This window comes from Octopus bimaculoides, chromosome 1, assembly GCF_046866305.1.
Source record: "Octopus bimaculoides isolate indiv1 chromosome 1, ASM4686630v1, whole genome shotgun sequence".
Taxonomy (NCBI): domain Eukaryota; kingdom Metazoa; phylum Mollusca; class Cephalopoda; order Octopoda; family Octopodidae; genus Octopus; species Octopus bimaculoides.
The window spans coordinates 18,946,860-18,973,920 of NC_142928.1; the positions used below are offsets into that span (position 1 = coordinate 18,946,860).

Here is a 27,061-nt window from a genome sequence, read left to right on the forward strand (position 1 = left end):
AAACATATACACACACATACATATATATACATATATACAACGGGCTTCTTTCAGTTTCCGTCTACCAAATCCACTTACAAGGCTTTGGTTGGCCCGAGGCTATAGTAGAAGACACTTGCCCAAGGTGCCACGCAGTGGGAATGAACCCGAACCATGTGGTTGGTAAGCAAGCTACTTACCACACAGCCACTCCTGCGCCTTTTGTTTGATCTCATTTAAGACATGACTGTCTTCAATAGTTTCTGAACAGATTGCTGGTATATTTTAATATCACATGGTAAAATGCAAGGATGAAAAGTAATATTCTTAAGATTATAAACCTGGAAAAGTACAGGACAAGTTATTACACCTGTAAAAGTATAGAACAAGCTATTATTTCTAGTAAAGTAAAGAATAAGAAACTTTTTACTTAAAATATTGCAGCAAAGAATGTTAGTTCTTCTAATTGATCACTCTTTACAGTTCTCATCTTTAAATTTATTGTATAAAACTGTTAAGCTAATTTGTAAGTTTGTCTCATTAGTCACTTTTTTCTGTATTTAAGGTAGTAAATTAGCCAAATTCTACTTAAATAAGTATTGTGTTATTTGTAAACTATAATAAAATAAGTTTTAATATTCAAATTTTAATTTTAGCTGCAATATTTTAAATATAAAGTTTCTTATTCTTTACTTTACTAGAAATAATAGCTTGTCCTATACTTTTAAAGGTATAATAACTTGTCCTGTAATTTTCCAGGTTTATAATCTTAAGAATATTACTTTCCATGCTCGTATTTTTCCATGTAATCCATGATTTTTCCAGGCATTGCTGTTATAAGATAATTGATAATGTGTCAATTAATAATTTAAGATTTTACCTTATAAAATACTGAAAGATAATATTTCAATTTTTCCATGTAAATGATGATAATATTTCAATTTTTTTCGTGTTTAATATATGTTGTGATTGAATTATATGATATTACCCATCCATGCCAAATTAATGGTAGGGATTTTTACCATGTTGTTGGTTGCACCATGGCTCACCAAAAGTTACAAACAACAAGACCTCAAAACCATCAGTTACCAGGCTCGCCTTAAGTAACCTAATTTTGCAATATTAGGAGGTCACAGGAATTCATTCAATGAAAAAAAAAATTCCAATGATTCTGGGATTGTGGTGGGGGAAACCCCCATCTCATTTTTTCCGAACTAAAATAAAGGATATGCAGCATATTAGGAGGTCAGGGTACTTGATTCCATGCAAAAAATCAAATTTTTTTTTTTTTTTCTTAGTGAAAATCGTGTGGGTGCTAATATAGAAATTTACCATAGTGTTGTTGTTATTTAACCTCAAATCAACTGATACTGCAAACCCATCATCAAAGACATTCCAGCCTTCAGCAAACAATCTTTTTAGGGATATGAGTGGTTGGCGTTAGGAAGGGCATCCAGCTGTAGAAACTCTGCCAAATTAGATTGGAGCCTGGTGTTGCCATCCGGTTTCACCAGTCCTCAGTCAAATCGTCCAACCCATGCTAGCATGGAAAGCGGACGTTAAACGATAAACGATGATGATGATGATGATGATGATTACATACAATGGGCGTGTGATTTAGGTAGGGGGATACTTTGGCTACTATCTTTAACATGTTGAGTGATCAGGTTGAGGCTCTTTCATTGGTTTGATTGCATGATGAGATTTTTTTACACATATATGTAATATGTGTATATATCATCTGCAGAAGTTAGCGAGTAAGTCAAAAGCTGAGAATTTCGTGTATTGGCACTTATCAAACACAAATTTGCCCATTGTCACTCAGTAACTTTTGACGAAATAACTTCTAAAATACAAAATTAAGAGTAAACCCTGTTCTATGTGACACATTCTACCAGTATCAGAAGTTTGAAAGTGTTTAGTTAGAAAAAATTAATTAAATAGTCTGTACGTCAAAGTCAACCTCGGTGAAATTTGAACTCAAAACATAAAGACAGACAAAATACTGCTAAGCATTTTGCCTGGTGTGCTAACATTTCTGCCAGCTCACCACCTTAGAATGTAAATGTTCATTTTAGAAATATATTCTTTATTCTTATTGCTTAAGAGTTACTCCCTTACTTCCTTACTTACTGACATAAAATTATATATATTATAATATGTATTGTAATATAATTATAATATATATATTATGATTTACCAGCAGTCCTCAATGACCTGTTGAGTTCAGAAACTATTGAAAACTGTCATGCCTTAAAGGAAATCAAACAAAAGAATGTACTACCCATCCTTAACATCTGCTGAATGAATAACAAAACAATACCAACACCACCATCCCCATATAACTACCATTCCTTCTTCTATTTCCATCACCTTACCTCCTCCCCCCATCAGACACACAGAGAAATACCCACAGAACTCACTTGACCTTTATACTGGCAAAAATGGACAAGCATCCCTCTTTTGTAGATCAATTAATGTTATCTCTCATTGTGAGATTTAAAAATAGCAATTTTCTAACTAATGTTATATCGCCTGAAGAAATGAATCAATTATAATGATCAACTGGTTATCCGTGGATACTACAGACTACACTGTGATCATCCCAGAAATAGGGACATGGCAGAAACGTTAACACACTGGGCGAAAGGCTTAGCAGTATTTCGTCTGCTGTTACGTTCTGAGTTCAAATTCCGCCGAGGTTGACTTTGCTTTTCATCCTTTCAGGGTCGATAAATTAAGTACCAGTTAGGCTCTGGGGTCGATGTAATCGACTTAATCCCTTTGTCTGTCCTTGTTTGTCCCCTCTATGTTTAGCCCCTTGTGAGCAATAAAGAAATAAGAAATAGAGACATGTGATCTGTGGAAATGCATGTACTACATCCCTGTTCTGTTGTACCTTAATTGAGGGTGGGTGGCTGGGGGTCTTATCTTGTCAGTTCCAGGTTTCCATGAATAAAGGACCTAATGCACTCTGTAAAGGGCCTTGGCTGCAGAAACCCTGCTGAAGCAAACATTGGACCTTGGTGCTGTCTTTTGGATTGTTAAAACCAGATTCACCATACATCTCATGCTAATATGGAAGATGGAGATTAAATGACAACGACGATGATGATGACGACAATGATGGTGATGATGATGATGATGATGATGATGATGTTGACATATAATATATATAAAAAATTCTTAGTTTTACATTAATGAAATCTGAGTAACCAGTACATATAACTGTTAAATGTCAATTAAGCATTGTTCCTTAGTGATTATACATTATGACTTCAAGTTTCATATTACAGAATGATTATCCAAATATTTATGTGGTGAGAAAATAATATCCACATCAAGAAATACCTTGCTTTGCAATTAATTACACTTACATGCAATGTCTGCTTTGGCAGGGATTATACAGCAGGATGCCTTTTCTGATGTCAACCACTTTACAGGGTCTTGTGGGTGCTTTATTCATGGCTCTGTGGCACCGAGTAACTCTGAAGATAAGACTCAACCCTCAATTTAGTAGGGATGTAATAACGAAGGAGGGAAGTGGCTTTATGGCAAATGCTGAGTGTTTAAAGCATGATAGAGGGACAGGAACACGTATGCAGACGTACATACATACATCCATACATATGCATGTGTGTGTGTGACCTGTCCGTGTTTTCTTTGTATCGTCTATCTGGATGTTTTGTCCCTTTCTTGTATCACCTAACTGTCTGGATGTTTTGCGTCCTTGTCCCATTCTGTATTATTTATACATACATATATATACATATATATATATATATATATATATATATATATATATATATATATATATATATATATATATATATATATATATAAATTATATACATACCCACACATCAGAGTAAGCACATAAATGTGAAACAAAGTGCGATGAACGGGAATGTGAAATTCTGAGTAACAGGTTTTGTGATGTCTTTCCAGTTTTGCTCTTTTACTCTTTTATGACGGGCTTCTTTCAGTTTCCATCTACCAAATCCACTCACAAGGCTTTGGTCGGCCCGGGGCTATAGTAGAAGACACGTGCCCAAGGTGCTATGCACTAGGACTGAACCCGGAACCATGTGGTTGGTAAGCAAGCTACTTACCACACAGCCTCTCCTGATTGCTTAATTTGAGCTTTTATTTCAATTCTTATATATATATATATATATATATATATATATATATATATATATATATATGTATGTATGTATGTATGTATATCATCACTACCACTCTCATCAGCAAATCACTTTACCACTAGTATTCTTTTCATCATTATCATTTGTTTTACCTTCCTTTCCATCATCATCATTATCATCATCGTCGTTGTCATCGTCATCATTATTGTCTTTATATTCATCTCTTCCTATTGATTCATTTCAGAAAACACCAGAAGAAGACTATGGACAGGTGGCCCTTAAAGCTGGTTACATATCGGAAACTCATGGCTATGTCACTATATACGTGAAAGGTCAGTGTATCACTGTTGTTGTTGCTGCATGATATTGATACTGTGAACCTTTACTGTTTAATGTGAGCTAATTTGAACTGGTTTAAATTTTTGAGGTATTTCTACTATTTAGATCAGTACTCCTAAATATGAGCTGTACTTCCCCTCTCTGGGGCAGTGGAAAATTTTATATGGGTACTGAGGACAAAGGAAGTGATCATCATCATCATTTAACATCTGCTCTCCATGCTAGCATGGGCTGGACGGTTTGATTGGGGACTGGCGAACCAGATGGCTATACTAGACTCCAATCTGATCTGGCAATGTTTCTACAGCTGGATGCCCTTCTTAACGCCAACCACTCTGAGAGTGTAGTGGGTGCTCTTTATGTGCCACCGGCACGAGGGCCAGTCCGGCGGTACTGGCAACGGCCACCACGCTCAAATGGTGTTTGTTACGTGCTACCTCCACAGGAGTCAGTCCAATGTTTTGTTCACATGCCACCAGCACAAGTGCCAGTAAGGCAAAGTTGGAAAGAATCGCGCTCAAATGGTGATAATTGCGTCTGTATAATTTTTGTAGTCTTTGTCGTCTATCAAAATATTGACAGTTAATAATTTTAATGTAATATTATGATGAACTACTTGTTAACTCAAAAAATACAATTATCAGCAATAATAATAGACTTTGAAATGCAAATAATTAAATAAACAAAAGCAAATACATACCACTTAAGTATCTAAATTATGGACAATAAACTAAAGTATAATTTAAAAGAGAGTGTCGGAATTTGTGTCTCCATATATGTAATAAAGACAGCCACTGCACCTGTAGCATTAGCAGTATGTATATACAAATGTATGTATATTGATGCTGTTGATTCTAGCTTTGAGTGTCATTTTTGATTGCATAGTTTGTCCATATGTATAAAGAGATAAGTGTAAAGTTGCAAATGAACAGAGGAATCAGTATGTGAGTGTGTGAATGTTTCAAAATTACAGCTACACATCAAAATACAAAAATAAATTTTAGCTGGTAGCTATGGGGGTATATCTGAAGCACAAAAAATATGTAAATGTGTTTAGCTGAAGCCATGTGCTAAAGTCTCGAGTCAATAACTAAGATTAAGCATTGATGTGTCAAATATTTGCTTATGGTAGGGTGATGCTGTGGTAAGTAGCCACCCGTGTCAAGCTAATACCCAGAACTAAATTAACTGATATTACATGTATGTACATTAAAAAATGGGGTGGGATGGGTATGGGGGTGGAGGTGGGGTGTGTTTAAATCTTAGTGGTGGGAGCATCGAAAAATATTACTTAAAGAAAAGAGGTGATAGTTTAGAAGATTTTGAGAAGCACTGATTATAACCAACAGCAGTTTGGTGTTGTATCTCACTCAAAAGCTCCCACATGGTCACTCAGCTTGCTAGAAATAGAAGCCAAATTTTCCTCAGATTTCATGCTTCATTCTTAAAGCGGATGATATGGTTATGGAAGGTATCCTTGTATCGTAGCTCTACACAGTCATGGGTGACTGGGGACCTGAAGCAAAACAACACCAGCAACCAATAGGTTACTTTTACAATATCTTAGGGTTTCATAGCTTATGTCATAATACTGCTGTATTACTATTGCTTGTGTTATATGTAACTGTTAGTACAATTCTCTCTGTAACAACATAGGAATAAGCAATCTCTGAAGAAGCTTTAGCAACAACTGAAACTAGTCAGGAGGAATTTTTTATTCTGTTTCCTCCCAACACATGAATATACACTCACACACATACATGCATGCACACATACTAGCACACGCATGCATGCGTGCACACACACACACACACACACACACACACACACACACACACACACACACACACAGACAGAACGATTGTGGTTTCGCTATTAAGTTTCTATTTTCACAGCAAAGATAAATTTGTGATTACAACCCATCATTATAAATTGCTTCTTTTAATTAAATGATCAATTAATTTAGATTACCATCTCTTGTACTTATATGCAAATTAGACAAACCAATTTAATTCTGTCCAAGTGTGCATATATCATAAATAGCCATAAGCCACTACTCTATCTGTGACTGAGAATGAGTAATGAAATTTTGTCGAATCCTTAAAGCGCTGAAACTAGTCAGTTCAATACCCACTTTTTAAAAAATTCTTTTGACTGCAGAAAGAACAACCTGTGGTAATTTGCTTTTTCACAGTAAGGATAAATGTGTTTATTGTACCCAGATCAAAGTTAAAAGAAAAAAAAAAGACCATACTTTTAAGTTTCCTTATATTTTTTGTCATTCTACCACTATGTCATGCTTCTTTTAATATATATGTATGTACATCTATCTATCTATACAGTTATATTCATACAACAGGCCTCTTATATATATATATATATATATATATATATATATATATATATATATATATATATATATATATATATATATATATCTTGTATGTGTGTGAGAGAGATTTATTGATAAACTGTAGCAGTATATATTTTACATATGCTGTTACTATACTGTATTCATGAACAGACATAAATATTTATGTATCTATTTCTCTCTCTTTCTTTCTCTCTTCCATTATAAGTATATATATATATATATATGCATGTGTGTGTATTGTGTGTGTGTGTGTGTATGTGTGTATGTGTGTATGTGTGTGCATGTGTGTGACATTTCCTACTGAAACTATTTCAGTCACCACCTCCAGTGATTGTTCCTTAGATATTTTGCGTGTCTCCAATTTGAAATCGAAAAAAAAAAAAAAAAATAAGCATAAATAATATTAATATTTTCAGTTCTGGAAAATAAAATTGGATTCCTTTGTTAGTTATTTGTAAAAAAACAAAAAACAAACAACAAAACAAAAACAAAACGAAACAAAACAAAAATGAAAACAAAATAATCAAAAACTTTGGAGATGAAACCTTTAGAAATGGATTGTTTAATTTGAAAACTGAAGTCAATTTCCTTACCTTAACACTTCCCACCTGTTTCGTTTTTGCTTATATTACTTCATAAAATCTGACTTTGATAATATTCTACATTTGTTCCCTTTGACAATTTTTCAACAAAAACTGCAAATAATCTTACTTTTTTTTTGTACACTATTAGTTTAAAAAGAGTATTTCTGTGAAGAGTGGTGTTAATATACGTTTTTTTCAATGTTTTGGTCTAGACAAAAGGATTGTATGCATGATCTTCAGAGGTCCTTTAAGACAGGTGAAATTAATGTCTATAGTGTTTTTCTTGAGCAGCAGCTGCAAGTTGATGAGTGCAGGGGCAAAAAACGAGCTGGAAGAGAATTTCAGAGGGTCAACGTTCTAAAGTTGGAGGGAAAGAATAAAGTGGTTAGTGTGAGTGATAGACGGTAGGTGGGTAGGTGTTATGGAGGTGAATGTAAGAGTGATGAGAGATGAAAGAGGAGAGAGTTGAGCTTGCCTGAGTGGAGGTGGAGAGGAAGAAACGGAGAAATGAGTTCAACACGAGTGAGTGGAGATGGTATGAGACCATCGAGTTCAGCTTCTCAGAAGTTACTATTATTTGCAGTAGAAATGGTAGAATGAGGGGACGGAGGTTGGGGTGATTTGGTGAGTGATTTCATACTGGTCAATCAGGTGGCCTTTTGATGGTGGTGGTGGTGGTGGCGGTGGCAGTAGTCGTGGTGGTGATGGTAGTGGTGGGGATGTGGTTGAGGATGCATGTTTGCATGTGACCCTTAGTGGGCATGTGTGTGTATGAGTGTGTGGGTGTGTGTGAATGCATGTGTTTGTGTGTGTGTGTGTGTGTGTATGAGTGTGTGGGTGTATGTGAGTGCATGCATTTGTGTGTGGGTGTGTGTGAGTGCATGCATTTGTGTGTGTGTGTGTGTGTATGAGTGTGTGGGTGTATGTGAGTGCATGCATTTGTGTGTATGTGTGAGTGTGTGTTGGGTTGTGTGAGTGCATGCATTTGTGTGTGTGTGTATGAGTGTGTGAGTGTGTTTGTGAGTGCATGTGTTTGTGTGTGCATGCGTGTATGTGTGTGTGTGTGTGTGTATGAGCAATGAAGGTGCATAGCTTGATGGCTAAGAGTGTTCAGTTCAACATCATAAGGTCGTGAGTTCAATATCTCGCGGCGCATCATGTCCTTGATCAAGACACATTATTTCATATTGCTCCAGTCCACTCAGCTTGCAAGAATGAGTTGTACCTGTAATTCAAAAGGGGCCAGCCTTGTCACATTCTATGTCACACTGCATCTCCCCGAGAACTATGTTAAGGGTATGTGTGTCTGTGGAGTGCTCAGCCACTTGCACATTAATTTCATGAGCAGGCTGTTCTGTTGACTGGATCAGCTAAAACATCCAGTGTCATAACCGAGTGCCAGTGTGTGTGTGTGTGTATATGTGTGTGTGTATGTGTGTGTGTGTGTATATGTGTGTGTATATGTGTGTGTGTGTCTGGGTGTGAAAGAGACAGTGAGTTTGCTGTTGCAATTAAATAGGCCTTGTTTCACAGATTAAAATCTAGAAACAGAGGAAGATGTAAATGGCTGCATTAGCTATAACAAGGTCCATGAAAACTCATCAGGGAATTCACTAAGTTCAGTGGCTGTGAAGAGAGAAGAATCTAATGTTTCAAATATTGACCTTCATCCTTAAACAAAACCCACCAATGATCATGTTAATAATCGAATGAATATTCACCATTCCATATTTAATAATTGTCTTGCTATTTCCTGTTCTGTTTCTGTTAACAGTAATCAATGCTAAGGATCTTCCAGGCTTGGATACCACAGGACTTAGTGATCCATATGTTGTAATCACTCTACAGCCTCGAATATTATTCCAAAATCTCAGATCACAGAAGACGAAGATTATTACCAAAACTTTGAACCCCGTTTTCAACTCCTCTTTCCAATTGTAAGTGAAATTTCATTCCTGTCAGATATCTGTTTATATTTTCTTTGATTCTACATTATTCCCTTAGGGAACAACATGGAATTGAAGACAAACTTAGTGGTGCAAAAATAAAGGGTTATATATTACTGTGAAACATAGTCATGTATCACACAATATTGCGATTATTGTGACAAAAGTGTCAATTAAGAGACATTCCATTTCCATTTGGTTATTAGTTGCAGGATATCAATATTCTTTCACCTGTCATTTGATTCTGCAAACAGGATCAGTTTATATATAGAGAGATGTAATTTTTTTCGTTCAATACTATATGTACGTGTGTGTGTATGAATGTATGTATATATGTTTGTATGTATGAATGTATGTATATATGCATGTATGTATGTATGTATGTGTGTGCGTATGTGTGTTTATGCATGTATGTATGTATTTATATATTTACATATTTATGCATACATACATTATATACATGCACACACACATACATACAGACATATATATATATTTAGAGAAATATATAAATATATATATATATAATTTTATGTTTATATGAGCATATATATCAATTTATACCAGCATACACACACTCATACATACACACATATAAATATACATACATATATATATATATATACACAAGCTAACACCTACATATATATATATATATATATATATATATATATATATATATATATATATATATATATATATATATATATATATATGTATATATATATATATATATATATATATATATATATGCATATGTATATGCATATATGTATACATAAATACATTATATTATTATTTATAATACATTATGTCATTATTGTTTGTGTGTTCTTTGAAACATTGTACTGTTTATTTTGGAAGAATATTTGAAAGAGCAGACATGCTAAGTACCAAATAAACATTATTTTTCTCTTTTAGCATATTGGAGAAAAAAAAAAAAAGATATGAAAAATATACAAGACCAAGATTACATCTTCAATTCTAGATACATCTACCTATTCTTTGAAAGAGTTGGGGTGGGGAATCTCAGTAATATAGTTTCTGTTTATCAGAGGAATATTTATACATTTTAAGCAGAATGATTCTAAACACATAATCTACCTCATGTCACTCATATTAAACACATGTTAAATTCCACCTAATACTCACACTAAACACATACTGTGCAAAATGGTAGAGCAACCATATTAAGCACATATGTTAGTATGTGCCAGATACTAGCATGCATTCTGGTATCAGCGACATATTTTTACTAATTGACATCTACTTAAGCATATGGTTTGCTACCTGCTAGTTGCTTCAATCAAGGGCCTCAGTTATGGGTCATATTGTAAATAAAGGTCCTTTGGCTTAGGGCATATATGAAATAAAATAGGGCTTGGCCCCAAGACATATGTCATACCAGCTCAGTGATGTGTAGACATGATCTGATGTCATATGAGTTGTTCCCTCTGTTTAAGGATTAAATAACCCCCTCAGAGATAAGCTTGGGAGAGTAAACTACAAGTGTAGTAGCAGGTAGAATTCTTAGCATGTCAGACAAAATGCTTAGGAGCATTTCTTCTGGGGTTTTTTATGTCCTGGGTTCAAATCTCATAGAGGTTAATTTTTTCTTTCACCCTTTCAGGGTCAAATATTGTAAAGTACCAGTCAAATACAAGGACTGATGCAATTGACTTCTGTCTTCCCCTTAAAATTGCTGGCCTTGAATTCTGCAAAAAACAGGCATCCTGTTGAAGGGGAATGCCATGATCTTGATCATTTATGAGGGGGTACTGAAAAGTTCCTGGCTTTGAGTAAAAGAAAATACCAGACGATCAGTTAATTATGATTTTATTCAACGTATTCCTCTCCCAGATTCTACACTTACTGTAGTAGTCCTTCAGATTTTTTAAGCCTTGTAAAAGAGATCGGAAGGTCGAGCCTCCAAGCAGGTCTTTTGTGACACCCTTAAAGCGAGGAATTTTTCAGCACCCCATTGTACATGTCATGAAAACCAGGTACCTAGACTTACGAGCCCTAGGGTTCAAGAAAAAAATAAAAGCAAAAATTGCTAACAGGAGTGGCTGTATGGTAAGTAGCTTGCTTACCAACCACATGGTTCCGGGTTCAGTCCCACTGCATGGCACCTTGGGCAAGTGTCTTCTACTATAGCCTCGGGCCGACCAAAGCCTTGTGAGTGGATTTGGTAGACGGAAACTGAAAGAAGCCTGTCGTATATATATGTATATATACATATATATATATATATATATATATATATATATATATATATATATATATATATATATATATATATATATATATATATATATATGTATGTGTGTGTATATGTTTTAGTGTCTGTGTTTGTCCCCCCCCCCCCACGTCGCTTGACAACTGATGGTGGTGTGTTTACATCCTTGTAACTTAGCGGTTCGGCAAAAGAGACCGATAGATTAAGTACTAGGCTTACAAAGAATAAGTCCTGGGGTCGATTTGCTCGACTAAAGGCGGTGCTCCAGCATGGCCACAGTCAAATGACTGAAACAAATAAAAGAGAAGGTACTGAGAAACCATGACTGAAACTTTCCCTACAAAATCATGAATCTCCAGACATTAGTATGGAAGTCCATAATCACCAACACTTGTAAAAATTCTATATAAAGAGAGAGAGCGAGAGGTAGAGAGGAAAAGAGAGGGAAAGAAAGGGTGAGAAAAAGTGAGAGGAGAGAGATAGAGAGTGATCCGTAAGAAGCATTACTGTACAATTACACGTTCATTCTAATTACTGGATGGTAATTAACCACGTTATATTAGATAGAGTACTGAGTGCAATTTAAATTATTCAGCTGATATCCGTTATTTTTTTTTAGAATCTGACTAAAAGACTTGTTGAATAATAGCTTACATCTGGTACATAATTCTGTATATCTTTCGATGAACATGCACACATGTGCATGCATGTACACACATATACATGCACATTTGTTCACACAATTTTATACACATACACATGAAAGAGATATGGCAAATTGGTATTTCTGTGTATGTAAAGTCTCACAAGAAAAAAAGATAAGAAAAGATTAGCTAAAACTATGATAGAGTGAAACTATGCAAACTGAATAACAGGTAAGTTGAGGGAAAACTACATCCATTTGCCCATTCATCATCATCATCGTTTAACGTCTGCTTTCCATGCTGGCATGGGTTGGACAATTTGACTGAGGATTGGCGAACTAGACAGCTGCACCAGGCTCCAATCTGATCTGGCAAAGTTTCTACAGCTGGATGCCCTTCCTAACATCAACCACTCCGAGAGTGTAGTGGGTGCTTTTACATGCCACCGGCATCGGTGCCATTTGTGTGACACCATTATTTGCTATGACTGCGATTTTTCTCAGCTTCATAGGATCTCTTCTCAAGCATGACATATAATCATTGCCTCCATTAGGCCCAATGCTCACAAGGAGCTCAATAAATATATATTATGGAAGTGAGACCGCTGCTCTGGCAGTGCTCCTGCTCAGATGGTGCAGTGGAGTGCTAACAGCACCATCCGAGCAGGATCACTGCCAGAGCAGTGGTCTTGCTTCCGTGCTGGTGGCACATAAAAAGCACCATTTGAGCATGATCGTTTCCATCTTTGCCTTACTGGCACCCATGCTGGTGGCATGTGAACAAAACATTGGACTGATTCCTGTGCCGGTGGCATGTAAAAAAACACCATTTGAGTGTGGCTGTTGCCAGTACCGTCGGACTGGCCCTTGTGCTGGTGGCATGTAAAAAGCACCCACTACACTCTCGGAGTGGTTGGCGTTAGGAAGGGAATCTAGCTGTAGAAACTCTGCCAGATCAGATTGGAGTCTGGTGTAGCCATCTGGTTCATCAGTCCTCAATCAAATCGTCCAACCCATGCTAGTATGGAAAGCAGACGTTAAATGATAATGATGATGATGATGATGTGTATATGATGAGCTTCACTTAGTTTCAGTCTATGAAATGCACTCACAAGACTTTGGTTAACCTGGGGTAAAAGTAGAAGACATTTGGCCAAGTTACTGCACTATGGAACTGAACCTGAACCCATGTGATTGAATAGCAAACTTTGTAACCACACAGCTATCCATACCCCCTGCCACACACACACACACACACACACACACACACACACACGAAATGTATCTATTAACAAAGTGTCCCAGTAAATCTAATCCTGTCATTGCTTCTTTTCTAAAGCCATAATGTTCTTAGTGAGTTTCTGAAGAAACAAGGTGCCGCAGTTCAAATTTTGGTATATGACTACGATAAACTGAAGCGTGATGATTTCGTAGGAGAAGCTGTGATCCCTTTATCATCAATCCCACAGTTGAATGGCAATGCTTTGGCCTTTGAGAGAACCCCCGGAATGATCTTGCCATTGAAGAGACCCTCTATGACAGAAGGACCATTAAAAGTGAGTAATTCTTTGTAAAAATTTGGTAAAGAATAAAAAGTTTTGAATGGTACAACAATGCACTATAATACAAAAAAATGGATTGTATACCTGTTGTAACTTGGTTATCCATAGTCCGATGATATTTTGGAATACAATTCCTTCTTCAGATATTCTTAGATGAAATTTAGTGTTGTTGTTGTTGTAGTGGTGCCATTTCTTCACATGAATACAATGGACAAAGTACAGAATCATAACAATGTCTGGTAAAAACGCTTAGCGGTTTTTCTTCTGTTTTTGCATTCTGAGTTCAAATTTTGTTGAGATTGACTTTATCTTTCATCAGGGGTGGACTGAGAGTATTATGGGCCCTCGGGCATAACTGTTTACCAGCCCCTTAGGATTGATATCACTAGAGTTAACATGTAGAGTGTGGGCCTCTCAGAGCTCCGGGCCCTCAAGCAGTGCCTGATTGACTGATGGCTCAGTCTACCCCTGCCTTTCATCCTTTCGGGGTTGATAAAATGAGTCCCAGCTGAGCACTAGGATCACTCAAGTCAACTAGTCCTCTTCCTCCATTTCTCGTTAAGTGTTTTCCATACACCTAGGGCAGAGAAGCTTATTGTATGCTTTCACAGTCTACACACACATATTCACAGGTAAAATATGTATGTAAAAAAAAATTAATAAATAAATAAATTCATGAATGAATGTTGTTTTCACAACGATAATGTTCTTCTCAGTATATGAGTCATTCTAGTTAACACGATTTTTTGCACTTCCTGTAGGGATGGTAGTAGGCCTGGTATCATTTTCAAATAGGTTTCAGTACCTTTTTATCATCATCATCATCATCATCATCATCATCATCATCATCATCATCATCCTCATCATTATTATCATCATCATTATCATTATTATTATTATTATAATCATCTTCATCATCATTATTATTATTAAAGCGGTGAGCTGGCAGAAATGTTAGCACGCTGGGCGACATGCTTAGCTGTATTCCGTCTGTCTTTATGCTCTGAGTTCAAATTCCACCGAGGTCGACTTTGCCTTTCATCCTTTTGGGGTCGATAAATTAAGTACCGGTTGTGTACTGGTGTCAGTCTAATCGACTGGTCCCCTCCCCTAAAATTTCAGGCCTTGTGCCTAGAATAGAAAAGATTATTATTATTATTATTATTATTATTATTATTATTATTATTATTAAGGCGGTGAGCTGACAGAACTGTTAGCACAGTGGGGAAAATGCTAATCAACATTTCATCTGTCCTTATGTTCTGAGTTCAAATGCCGCCAAGGGTGACTCTACCTTTTATCCTTTTGGGATGAGTACTGGAAGTGGGGGGGGGGGCCTTGTAATTGACTTACCCTGCCTCCAGACTTGTTGGCCTTGTGCCAACATTTGAAATTTCTATCATTATTCAAAGGGAATTTTTTTTTTCTGAAATACTTCTGTGTTGAGGTATCATCTAAGTATTGTGTATTTGACATGTAATGTAAAAATATTTACCATATACAGTATGTGGGTGTTTCAGACAGTGTTTAAAAGATTATGTTATGCAGAACTTTATAAGAAGTATAGATTCAAATATGTATATCTTAAATTCTAAAAGGTTACAGTTACTTGTAGTTTTCACTCTGATTTCTCATATATACACAGACAAAAATGGTCATTGTATTCAAGGAATAGTAATAAATTTTGCTTGTGCCACATAAAAAGCACCCCTGATGGTGTCACACAATAAGCAGCCATACTGGTGCCTCATAAAAGCATGCAGTACATTTTGTAAAGTGGTTGGTGTTAGGAAGAGCGTCCAGCTGTAGACACCTTGCCAAAACAGACAGTTGGAATTTAGTGCAGCTCTCCAGCTTGCAAGTAGCTGTCAATCTATCCTACTCATACCAGCTTGGAAAATGGACATTAAATGATGATGATGATGAAGATATAAATCCAATACCCTCCTCAACCTTATATATATATATATATATATATATATATATATATGTGTGTGTGTGTGTGTATATATGTATATTGGATACCGGCTCCCTCCTCAGTGGAAGATTTATAATTAAAAATAAAAGTGACATATATGTATCATCATCATTATCATCATTGTTTAATGTCCGCTTTCCATGCTGGCATGGGTTGGACGATTTGACTGGGGACTGGTGAAGCAGATGGCTACACCAGACTCCAACCTGATCTGGCAGAGTTTCTACAGCTGGATGCCCCTCCTAACGCCAACCACTCCGAGAGTGTAGTGGGTGCTTTTACGTGCCACCGGCACGAGGGCCAGTCTGGTGGTACTGGCAACAGCCATGCTCAAATGGTGTTTTTTATGTGCCACCTGCACAGGTGTCAGTTCAGCGGCACTGGCAATGACCTCGCTCGAATGTCTTTTCACGTGCCACCGGCACAAGTACCTGGAAGGCGACACTAGTAATGATCATGCTCAAATTGTGCTATTTACGTGCCACCGGCACGGAAGCCAGACAACTGTTCTGGCATTGATCACGCTCAAACGGTGCTCTTAGCGCTCCACTCGTACAGGTACCATCACGATTTCGCTTTCACTTGCCCCAACAGGTCTTTGCAAGCGGAGTTTAGTGTCCAATGAAGGAAAGGTAAGCATAAGTGGGCTGGCAACACCTTTGGCAGAGGCCTTGGATTATGGTCTCATTTGGCTTATATATATATATATATATATATATATATATATATATTCAGAGAGAGAGAGAGAGAGAGAGAGAGGAGAACGGTTAAAAAGCTAAGCTTCCATGTGTGCTGAATAATCAATGTTTAAATAAAACATCAACAATTTGCATTGATACAAAATAAATTGTAAGGGTGAGCGAGATGACTATTGTTTGTTTTAAAATAACAGTGGTTAATACTGAACTAGTTTCATGTTTAATAGATAAATTAAGCAAATCAATCTTTAAAAAAAATTAATTTAATTTAGATTTGTTATATTACAATCATCGGTAGTATACTTCCATGTTTTGGGAAAACAAACAAAAACATGTTTAACTTTAAAATATATTTGCCGTCATTCATCCACATTAATTTGTAATTCAAGGTACACAAGGAAAATTGGTGATGGTTTATTTAAACATTGATCATTCAACACGCATGGAAGCTTAGTTTTTTTAACTGTTCTCCTCTCTCTGTCTATATACATACTTATATATACACCCATACATATATCTATGTGTGTGTTTGTGTGTGTATGTACTCTTTTACTTGTTTCAGTCATTTGACTGTGGCCGTGCTGGAGCACCGCCTTTAGTCGAGCAAATCGAGCCCAGGACTTATTCTTTGTAAGCCTAGTTCTTATTGTGTCGGTCTCTTTTGCTAAACCGCTAAGTTATGGGGACGTAAACACACCAGCATCAGTTGTCAAGCGATGTTGGGGGGACAAACACAGACATGCAAACATCTACACACACATACATATATATATACATATATACGACAGACTTCTTTCAGTTTCCGTCTACCAAATCCACTCACAAAGCTTTGGTCGGCCCGAGGCTATAGTAGAAGACACTTGCCCAAGGTGCCACGCTGTGGAACTGAACCCGGAACCATGTGGTTCGTAAGAAAGCTACTTACCACACAGCCACTCCTACACCAATGTATATATCTTTGTGTTTGTGTGTCCCTCAAAACCACTTGACGATTGGTATTGGTTTGTTTACATCCCTATATGTTTGCAGTTCAGCAAAAGAGACCGATAGGATAAGTATCAGACTTTAAAAGTGTAATTTCCGGGGCTGATTTGCTCAACTGGACCCTTGAAGGTAGTGCTCCAGCATGGCTGCAGTCTCATGACTGAAAGATAAAAACAGACAGGCAGATACACACACACACACACAAACACACCACATATATGCTTATATATATACATCTTTTTCTTTTTCTTTTTTTCTACTTGTTTTAGTCATTAAACTGTGACCATGCTGGGGCACTGCCTTGAAGAATTTTAGCATGGAATGTTGCCCAATGATTCAAAGGTACTTTTTTAAGTGGGCTGGTTATGTGACACTAGTGTAGGCTACAGCTGCAATCTCACTTTACTTTCCGGGTCTTCTCAATCACAGCATATCTCCAGAGATCTCAGTCTTTTTCGTCATTGCCTCATATATATATATATCATCATCATCATCATCATCATCGTTTAACGTCCGTTTTCCATGCTAGCATGGGTTGGACGATTTGACTGAGGACTGGTGAAACCGGATGGCAACGCCAGGCTCCAATCTAATTTGGCAGAGTTTCTACAGCTGGATGCCCTTCCTAACGCCAACCACTCAGAGAGTGTAGTGGGTGCTTTTACGTGTCACCCGCACGAAAACGGCCACGCTCGAAATGGTGTCTTTTATGTGCCACCTGCACAAGACAGTCCAGGGGCACTGGCAACGATCTCGCTCGAAAATCCTACGGGAGCCAGTCACGCGGTACTGGCAACGGCCACGCTCAAAATGGTGCATCTCATGTGCCACCCGCACAAGAGCCAGTCCAGGGGCACTGGCAACGATCTTACTTGGCTTGCCGGGTCTTCTCACGCACAGCACATATATATATATATATATATATATATATATATATATATACATATACATATATGATATTAAATAATATATTATATATATATATTTATATGCATGTATATATGTCTATATATATAGTATTTATTATTTACTATTTCATCATCATTATCATCATCGATTAATGTCGGTTTTCCATGCTGGCATGGGTTTGATGATTTGACTGAAGTCTGGAGAGCTAGATGCTGCACCAGGCTCCAATCTGGTCTAGCAGACTTTCTACAGCTGGATGCCCTTCCTAACACCAACCACTCCAAGAGTGTTGTGGATGTTTTTTACATGCCACTGGCACTGGGGCCAGTAAGGTGGGCCTGGTAATGATCATGTTTGGATGGTGCTTTTTATGTGCCACTGGCACAGGGGCCAGTCAGATGGACTTGGCATTGACCACGTTTGGATGGTGCTTTTTACGTGAATCGGCATGGGAGCCAGTCAGGGGGCACCGGCCCCAGCTATGATATTGGTTTTACTTGACTCAACAGGCCTTTTCTAGCATATAATATTGCCCGACGCATCAGGAGTATTCTTAACAGGGCTTCACGTGCATGGCTGCGATCTCACTTTAGTTGCTGGGCCTTCTCAATCACATCATATCTCCATAGGTCCTGGTCTCCAGTCATTGCCTCTTTGAAACCCAATGTTCAAAGGTCATGCTTCAACACCTCATCCAATGTCTTCCTGAGTCTACTTCTTCCACAGGTTCCTTCTACAGTTAGGAAGTTGCACTTCCTCACACAGCTGTCTTCATTCATATGTAACACATGGTCATACCAGCACAGTCGCCTCTCTTGCACACCACATTTGATGCTTCTTATGCCCAACTTTTCTCTCAGGCTGCTTACACTGTCGTGTATGCACACTGACATTACACATCCAGTGGAGCATACTAGCATCATTTCTTTCAAGCCTACGCATGTCCTCAGCAGTCATGGACCATGTTTCACTGCTGTGTAGCATGGCAGTTCACACACATGCATCATACAGTCTACCTTTCACCCTGAGTGAGAGACCCTTAGTTGCCAGCAGAGGTAGGTGCTCCCTGAACTCTGCCCAGGCTATTTTTACTTTAGTTGCTCCAGACTTGGTCTCCTAGGTAGCAGAAGCTATTAACTACTTCTAGTTTCTTCCCCTGGCATGTGATGGAATCTGTTTTCTGTACATCTTTAGTGCATCTGCCACAGACAAAAACCTTTCCTGGTTAACCTTTCTTTGATATTGCTGCACCTTTTATGTGTCCATAGCTTACACCAACCATATATATTGTGTTGAGTTTCTACCCACGCCTTTTCTACAGATCGAGCAGGGCCATCTACTTGAAGTAGGTTGTGATTTGACAGCCTTCCTATTTACTAAGACTTTGGTTTTGGCTAGGTTAACTCTAAGGCCCGTCAATTCTAAACCTTGCTTCCACACCCTAAACATTGTCTCCAGTTCTGGCAGTTATTCGGCTATTAGAGTAATGTCATCAGCATAGAAGAGTTCCCAGGGGCAGCCTGTCTTGAATTCCTCTGTTATTGCCTGGAGGATTACAATGAATGAGAGGGGTTTGAGGACTGATCCTTGGTGAACCCCTACTTCTACTTGGAATTCTTCACTATACTCGTTGCCAACCCTCACCTTACTGACAGCATCCCTGTACAGGCCATGTACAGCTCTTACTCGTCTATCCCCAGTTTCCACATTTACCACCAGATATCGGATCAGTGGACCCTGTCAAAGGCTTTCTCCAAGTCAACAAAAGCCAAGTACAAAGGTTCATCTTTGGCTGGGTATTTCCCCTGCAGTTGCCTGACCAGAAATATAACATCAGTGGTGCTTCTGCCTGGCACAAAAGCGAACTGCATCTTATCTAGGCTAACTCTCTCCATAATTAGTTGGGCTATGACCCTCTCTGTAACTTTCATCACCTGATCCAATAATTTGGTGTCCCTGAAGTTATTTATTTATTTCATATATATACATATATATATATATATATATATATATATATATATATATATATATATATATATATATATATATATATATATATATATAAAATAAACAGTAAATAATAAATAATATATACATATATAAATAATATTCATATATAATATATATATATATATATTTATATATATATATTTATATTTATATATATATATATATATATATGTATATATATATATATATATATATATATATATATATATATATATATATATGTATATATATATATATATATATATATATATATATATATATATACACACACATGTATATATATATATATATATCTATACACACATATATATACATATACATGTGTAAGTGTAATGCATAAATATTTAATATATAAGTAGGTGTTTCAGACATTGATTAAAAGATTATGTTATGCAGAACTTAATAAGAAATGTAAACTCAAATATGCATATCTTATATTCTGAAAGGTGACAGTTATTTATAGGTTTCACTTTGCTGTCTCATTTATATACAGACAAAACAGTTATTATATTTTATGAAGTTGTTTTTGAGTTGGCTTTGTGATTCTTGTTGTTGGTTTCAAATTAATTTTTAGAAACCTACAATGTTTGGTTATTCATTTTGGCACTTGGACACATTGGGTTAATTGAATATTTCAATATTTTCTGAAAGTCAAAGTGGTGAGCTGGCAGAAACGTTGGCTCATTAGGCAAGATGCTTAGCAGCATTTCATCTGTCTTTACGTTCTGTGTTCGAATTTCAGCTTTGTCTTTCATCCTTTCAGAGCTGATAAAAAAAAAAAGTACCAGGCGTAGGAGTAGCTGTGTGGTAAGTAGCTTGCTAACCAGCCGCATGGCTCTGGGTTCAGTCCCACTGTGTGGCACCTTGGGCATGTGTCTTCTACTATAGCTTCGGGCCAACCAAAGCCTTGTGAGTGGATTTGGTAGATGGAAACTGAAAGAAGCTTGTCGTATATATGCATATATGTATATATATATATATATATGTGTGTGTGTGTGTGTATGTATGTTTGTGTGTCCATGTTTGTCCCCCCAACATCGCTTGACAACCGATGCTGGTGTGTTTACATCCCCGTAACTTAGCTATTTGACAAAAGAGAGTGATAGAATAAGTACTAGGCTTACAAAGAATAAGTCCTGGGGTTGATTTGCTCGACTAAAGGTGATGCTCCAGCATGGTCACGGTCAAATGACTGAAACAAGTAAAAGAGTAAAAGAATTGAATACTGCAGTTGATGGAATCAACTTACTCAATCACCTTAAATTGCTGGTCTTGGAACCATTATTCTTTTCACAAGGCTCAAAATTTTTGGAGAGGGGGCCAATCAATTAGGTCGACTCCAGTACACAACTGGTACTTAATTTATCGACCCCAAAGGATGAAAGGCGAAGTCAACCTTGGCGGAATTTGAAGACAGACAAAATATCGCTAAGCATTTCGCCCGGCTTGCTAACGTTTCTTATTTCTTTATTGCCCACAAGGGGCTAAACATAGATGGGATGCCCTTCCTAACGCCAACCACTCCGAGAGTGTAGTGGGTGCTTTTACGTGCCACCGGCACGAGGGCCAGTCGCACGGTACTGGCAACGGCCACGCTCAAAAAGGTGTTTTTTACTTGCAAAAAAAAAAAAATGATGATATATATTATATTAATACATATATATACATGCATACATTAAATGATTTCAAAATATTTAGTTTGACTTCATTATTACAATCACACACACACACACACACACACACAACAGGCTTCCATACAGTTTCCATCACCCAAGTTCTTTCACATGGTATTGGTCTTCTACTACTTGGGCTATAGTAGAAGATACTTGCCCAAGGTGCTGTGCAGTGGGATTGAACCTGAAACCATATAATTACAAAGTGAGCTTCTTATTCACAGCCTTGCCTGTATCTGATAGTCACTTTTCTTTAACTCAAGCTGAATTCTAATCAAACAGATTTATGATCATAAGAATTCCAACCATAACCACCCTTCTAGATGATTGAGTACGATATGAGGTATACTTGGCTGCTAGTTATAACAGATTGAGGGGGTACATAGGAGCTCTGTCTTTGACGTGATGTGTATAGTAAATGGGTTGTATTCGTTCTTGTGGTTGTTGAGCAATTTTAATCCCTTACCAAATAGATCGCCAACAAATTGACTTGAAGAAAGTGTCAACTTCGCTAGAAATGTCCAGAAACGTTTTCACAGTTAAGAGATGATTCATAACCCTTAGAGACTAATTAAGTTAATCTATTGGCCGGCCATGTTTGTCCTCACAAGATGAACAGGTTTATTTATCAACCCTATGAGAGAACACTCGTGGATGACTAACTAATGAAAGTATCAACCACTCAAATACACATACACACACACACACACACATCATATATAGATGTTCAGGCATGACTGTGTGATAAAAACTTAGCTTCCCGACCAGATGGTTCTGGGTTCAGTCTCACTGTGTGATACCTTGGGCAAGTGTCTTCTACTACAGCCCCTGGCCATGTATATATATATATATATATATATATATATATATATATATATGACTCTGTGTTAAGAACTTATCTTCTCAATCAGATGGTTCTGGGTTCAATCCCACTTTGTGGTTTATATATATATATATGTATATATATATATATATATACAATATATAATTTTAGGGAAAATAACCAAGTTTCAAGAACTCATCGATGAATTTTGGATTTTGTCCCTAATATTATTATATATATATATATATATATACATATATATGTATATATATATGTGGCTGTGTGGTAAGACAGTAGCTTCCATACCACATGGTTCTGGGTTCAGTCCCACTGCGTGGCACCTTGGGCAAGTCTTTTCTACTGTAGCTTTGGGCTGACCAAAACGTTGTGAGTGGATTTGGTAGATGGAAACTGAAACAAGCCTGATGTGTGTGTGTGTGTGTGTGTATATATGTACATATATATGTATGTATACATCTATATGTGTCTTTGTATCTCTGTTTGTCCCCCCATCACCACTTGACAATTGGTGTTGGTGTGTTTATGTCCCTGTAACTTAGCAGTTCTGCAAAAGACACCAATAGAATAAGTACTAGGCTTTAAAAAATTAAGTCCTGGGGTCAATTTGTTTGATTAAAATCCTTAAAAGCAGTGCCCCAGTATGGCTTCTGTCAGATGACTGAAATAAGTAAGAAAATAAAAGAATACACACACACACACACATGTAAACATATATTTTCTTTTATTCTTTTACTTGTTTCAGTCATTTGACTGGGGCCATGCTGGAGCACTGCCTTTTAGTTGAAGACATCGACCCCTGGACTTATTCCTTGTAACCCTGGTACTTATTCTATCAGTCTCTTCTGCCAAACTGCTAAATTTCGGGGACGCAAATACACCAACATTGATTGTCAAGTGACGGTGGTGGGGACAAACACACAGACACAGACACACAGACACGCATACACACACACACATAAACATATACATATATATATGACAAGCTTCTTACAGTTTCTTATTTTTTTGTAATTTCTTTATTGCCCATGAGGGGCTAAACATAGAGGGAACAAACAAGGACAGACAAAGGGATTAAGTCGATTACATTGGCTCCAGTGCGTAACTGGTACTTAATTTATCGACCCCGAAAGGATGAAAGGCAAAGTCGACCTCGGCGGAATTTGAACTCAGAACGTAACAGCAGATGAAATACTGCTAAGCATTTCGCTCGGCGTGCTAATGTTTCTGCCAGCTCATCGCCTTACAAGCTTCTTACAGTTTCTGTCTACCAAATCCTCTCACAAGTCTTTGGTCAACCTGAGATTATAGTAGATGACACTTGTCTAAAGTACCATGCAGTGGTACTGAAACTGGAACCACGTAGTTATGAAGCAAGCTTCTTACCACACAGCCACGCCTGCACCTATATATATATGTACATGTATGTATGTATGCATGTATATGTATATCTTTCCCCAGTATGTATTGGTGATAGATGTAAACATTGGTGAGAAAACCGATGAACTGGTGCTTTCAAACAAAAATACACTGTCTGGTATTTGTTCTGCCTGAGTTGCACAGACAATCCATTGTCACTTTGTTCTGTTTTAAATGCAGTGAACCATTGATTTGCCCATTGGAAACCTGTAATCAATAATCTTATTTAGTATTGATAAAATGTTATATAAAATTTCAAAAAATATTTAAGAGGATATATATTTTTCTATATCTATTGATGTTTTTAGTTTTTAAATATTTTGCAAAATTTAAACTCTTAAAAATTTTATTTGTTTTATATCATGTAAAAATATCTCCATGTTCTTTCATGTAGAAACAGAAGTAGGTTTATGTCTCCAAAGGGTTAAAATGTTCTTTATTTTGTTTATCATCCCAAAGGTGAGTGGTATTGAGTGTATTTGAAGCTTGCTTCCAGTTCTGAGTCAGTTCTGTTTTGCTCCTAGATGCAAGGATGGCTGTGTGATTAAGAAGCTTGATTTGCAACCACATAGTTCCAGGTTCAGTCCTACTGCGTGGCACCTTGGGCAAGTGTCTTCTACTATTGCCCGGGGCAAACCAGTGCCTTGAAAAGAATATTGTAGATGGAAACTATATAGAAGCTTGTCACATATGTGTGCATCTGTGTGTGTGTGTGTGTGTGTGTGTGTGTATGTGTGTACATGTGTGTTATTTCTTTACGACCCACAATGGGCTACAACACACAGAGGGGACAAACAAGGACAGACAAACGGATTAAGTTGATTATATCGACCCAGTGCATAACTGGTACTTATTTAATCGACCCCGTAAGGATGAAAGACAAAGTCGACCTTGGCGGAATTTGAACTCAGAACGCAGAGGCAGACGAATTACCTCTAAGCATTTCGCCCAGCATGCTAACGTTTCTGCCAGCTTGCCACCTTATGTGTGCGTGCATGCGTGCGTGTATGTGTGTGTGTGTGTGCGCGTGCGTGTGTGTGTGTGTGTGTGTGTGTTTGTTTGTTGCCCACCCACTGCTCGAAAACTGATATAGGTTTACATTCCCTTAGCTTAGCAGTTTGGCAAAAGAAACTGATAGAATACGAACCAAATTTTAGAAAGTGGCACATAAGTACCGGTGGTTAATTTGTTCAACTTAAACCCTCCAAAGTGTTGCCCCAACATGGCCACAGTCCAACGACTGAAACAAGTAACAGACAGGTAAAGAAGAGAAGGTTACTAGTTTGCTTTTATCCTCCATGCACCTCCAGATAACACAAGACTTTTCCTTTATCTTCCACCAGGTACTTCAGGAACGATCTCAGAAAGATTCAGAAGCCAAGGAGTTTTTAAATGAAAGACAAAATCTGTTTAATAATCAGCGGAAACGAACAGATGGAAACAAAAATTATAATGCTCTCAAATTTTTGCTGGAATATTAAAGTCAATGTTATTTTGAACAAATATGGCTTCAGTTTCAAATCATATTCATACTTGAGATTGAAAAGAAAATAAATTATTTTGTACTTTTCTAAAGCTGTCTGGGTTTATTTTTTCTTAAAATGTTCAAAATTTAAATAAAATAGTGATAGGTTTATTATATACACATTGTATACATATATATATTATATATGTATATATAAATATATATGCATGTATATGTGTGTATGTGTGAGAGTGTGTATGTGTATGAGTGTGTGTATGTATGTGTGTGCACATATATATATATGTATGTATGCACATATATATGTATGTGTGTGCACATATATTTATGTATGTGTGTATAAGTATACATACATACATACATGCATACACACACACACACACACACACACACACATATATATATATTATTTTGTTTAAAAGAGTTCCAACACTGTCTGTTTTTTATGTTTTATTTATATTCCTGCAGAACCAATGTGGGATATAGAATATGGAATATACAATATATAATATAATATACAATATATAATATAAAATAAAATAAAATAAAAATGGATGGCACCATGAAATAAAGAATTGAATGTAGATGAAATATTGAGTGTTCAATATAAAGGATCAAATATATAAATATATAAAGGCGACTCGAGTTTCAGGGTTATTTCCCTTTGTCATGGCCGGTATGACAGACTTTAACAGACTGTTAAAGTCTGTCATACCGGCCATGACGAAGGGAAATAACCCTGAAACTCGAGTCGCCTTTATAGATTTATATATTTGATCCTTTATATTGAACACTCAATATTTCATCTACATTCAATTCTTTATTTCATGGTGCCATCCATTTTTATTTTATTTTATTTTATATTATATATTGTATATTATATTATATATTGTATATTCCATATTCTATATCCCACATTGGTTCTGCAGGAATATAAATAAAACATAAAAAACAGACAGTGTTGGAACTCTTTTAAACAAAATAATATATTCCTCTATACACAATCATACAAAAAAATCCCCTTTTTTGTATTTATTTTTACTCGCATATATATATATATATGCGAGTAAAAATATATATATATATATATATATATATATATATATATATATATATATATATATATATATAGTTAGTGGATCATATATCTGAAAAAGAAGTACACTCTAAAAGTTAGAGCAATAATGTATATATTATATAAATATAGGGGTTATGAGAGGTAATGGTGTCAAGAAGACCCAAAGGTGTCAGG

The 27,061-nt window shown here is 36.6% G+C and overlaps 1 protein-coding gene across 4 annotated transcripts in view; it reads left to right on the top strand.

The window, feature by feature from the left end:
* Nucleotides 1-25,901, top strand: part of LOC106867686 (protein unc-13 homolog D) — a 467,325-nt gene extending 441,424 nt beyond the window's left edge. For all 4 annotated transcript variants that reach the window (XM_089348935.1, XM_089348927.1, XM_089348922.1 and 1 more), the window contains 4 exons: nucleotides 4,372-4,459; nucleotides 9,199-9,361; nucleotides 13,592-13,808; nucleotides 25,670-25,901. In XM_089348935.1, coding sequence (XP_089205061.1) covers nucleotides 4,372-4,459; nucleotides 9,199-9,361; nucleotides 13,592-13,808; nucleotides 25,670-25,807 — 606 coding nt within the window. In that variant the 3' untranslated portion in view covers nucleotides 25,808-25,901. The remainder of the gene's footprint in view (nucleotides 1-4,371; nucleotides 4,460-9,198; nucleotides 9,362-13,591; nucleotides 13,809-25,669) is intronic.
* The last annotated feature ends 1,160 nt before the right edge of the window (nucleotides 25,902-27,061 follow it).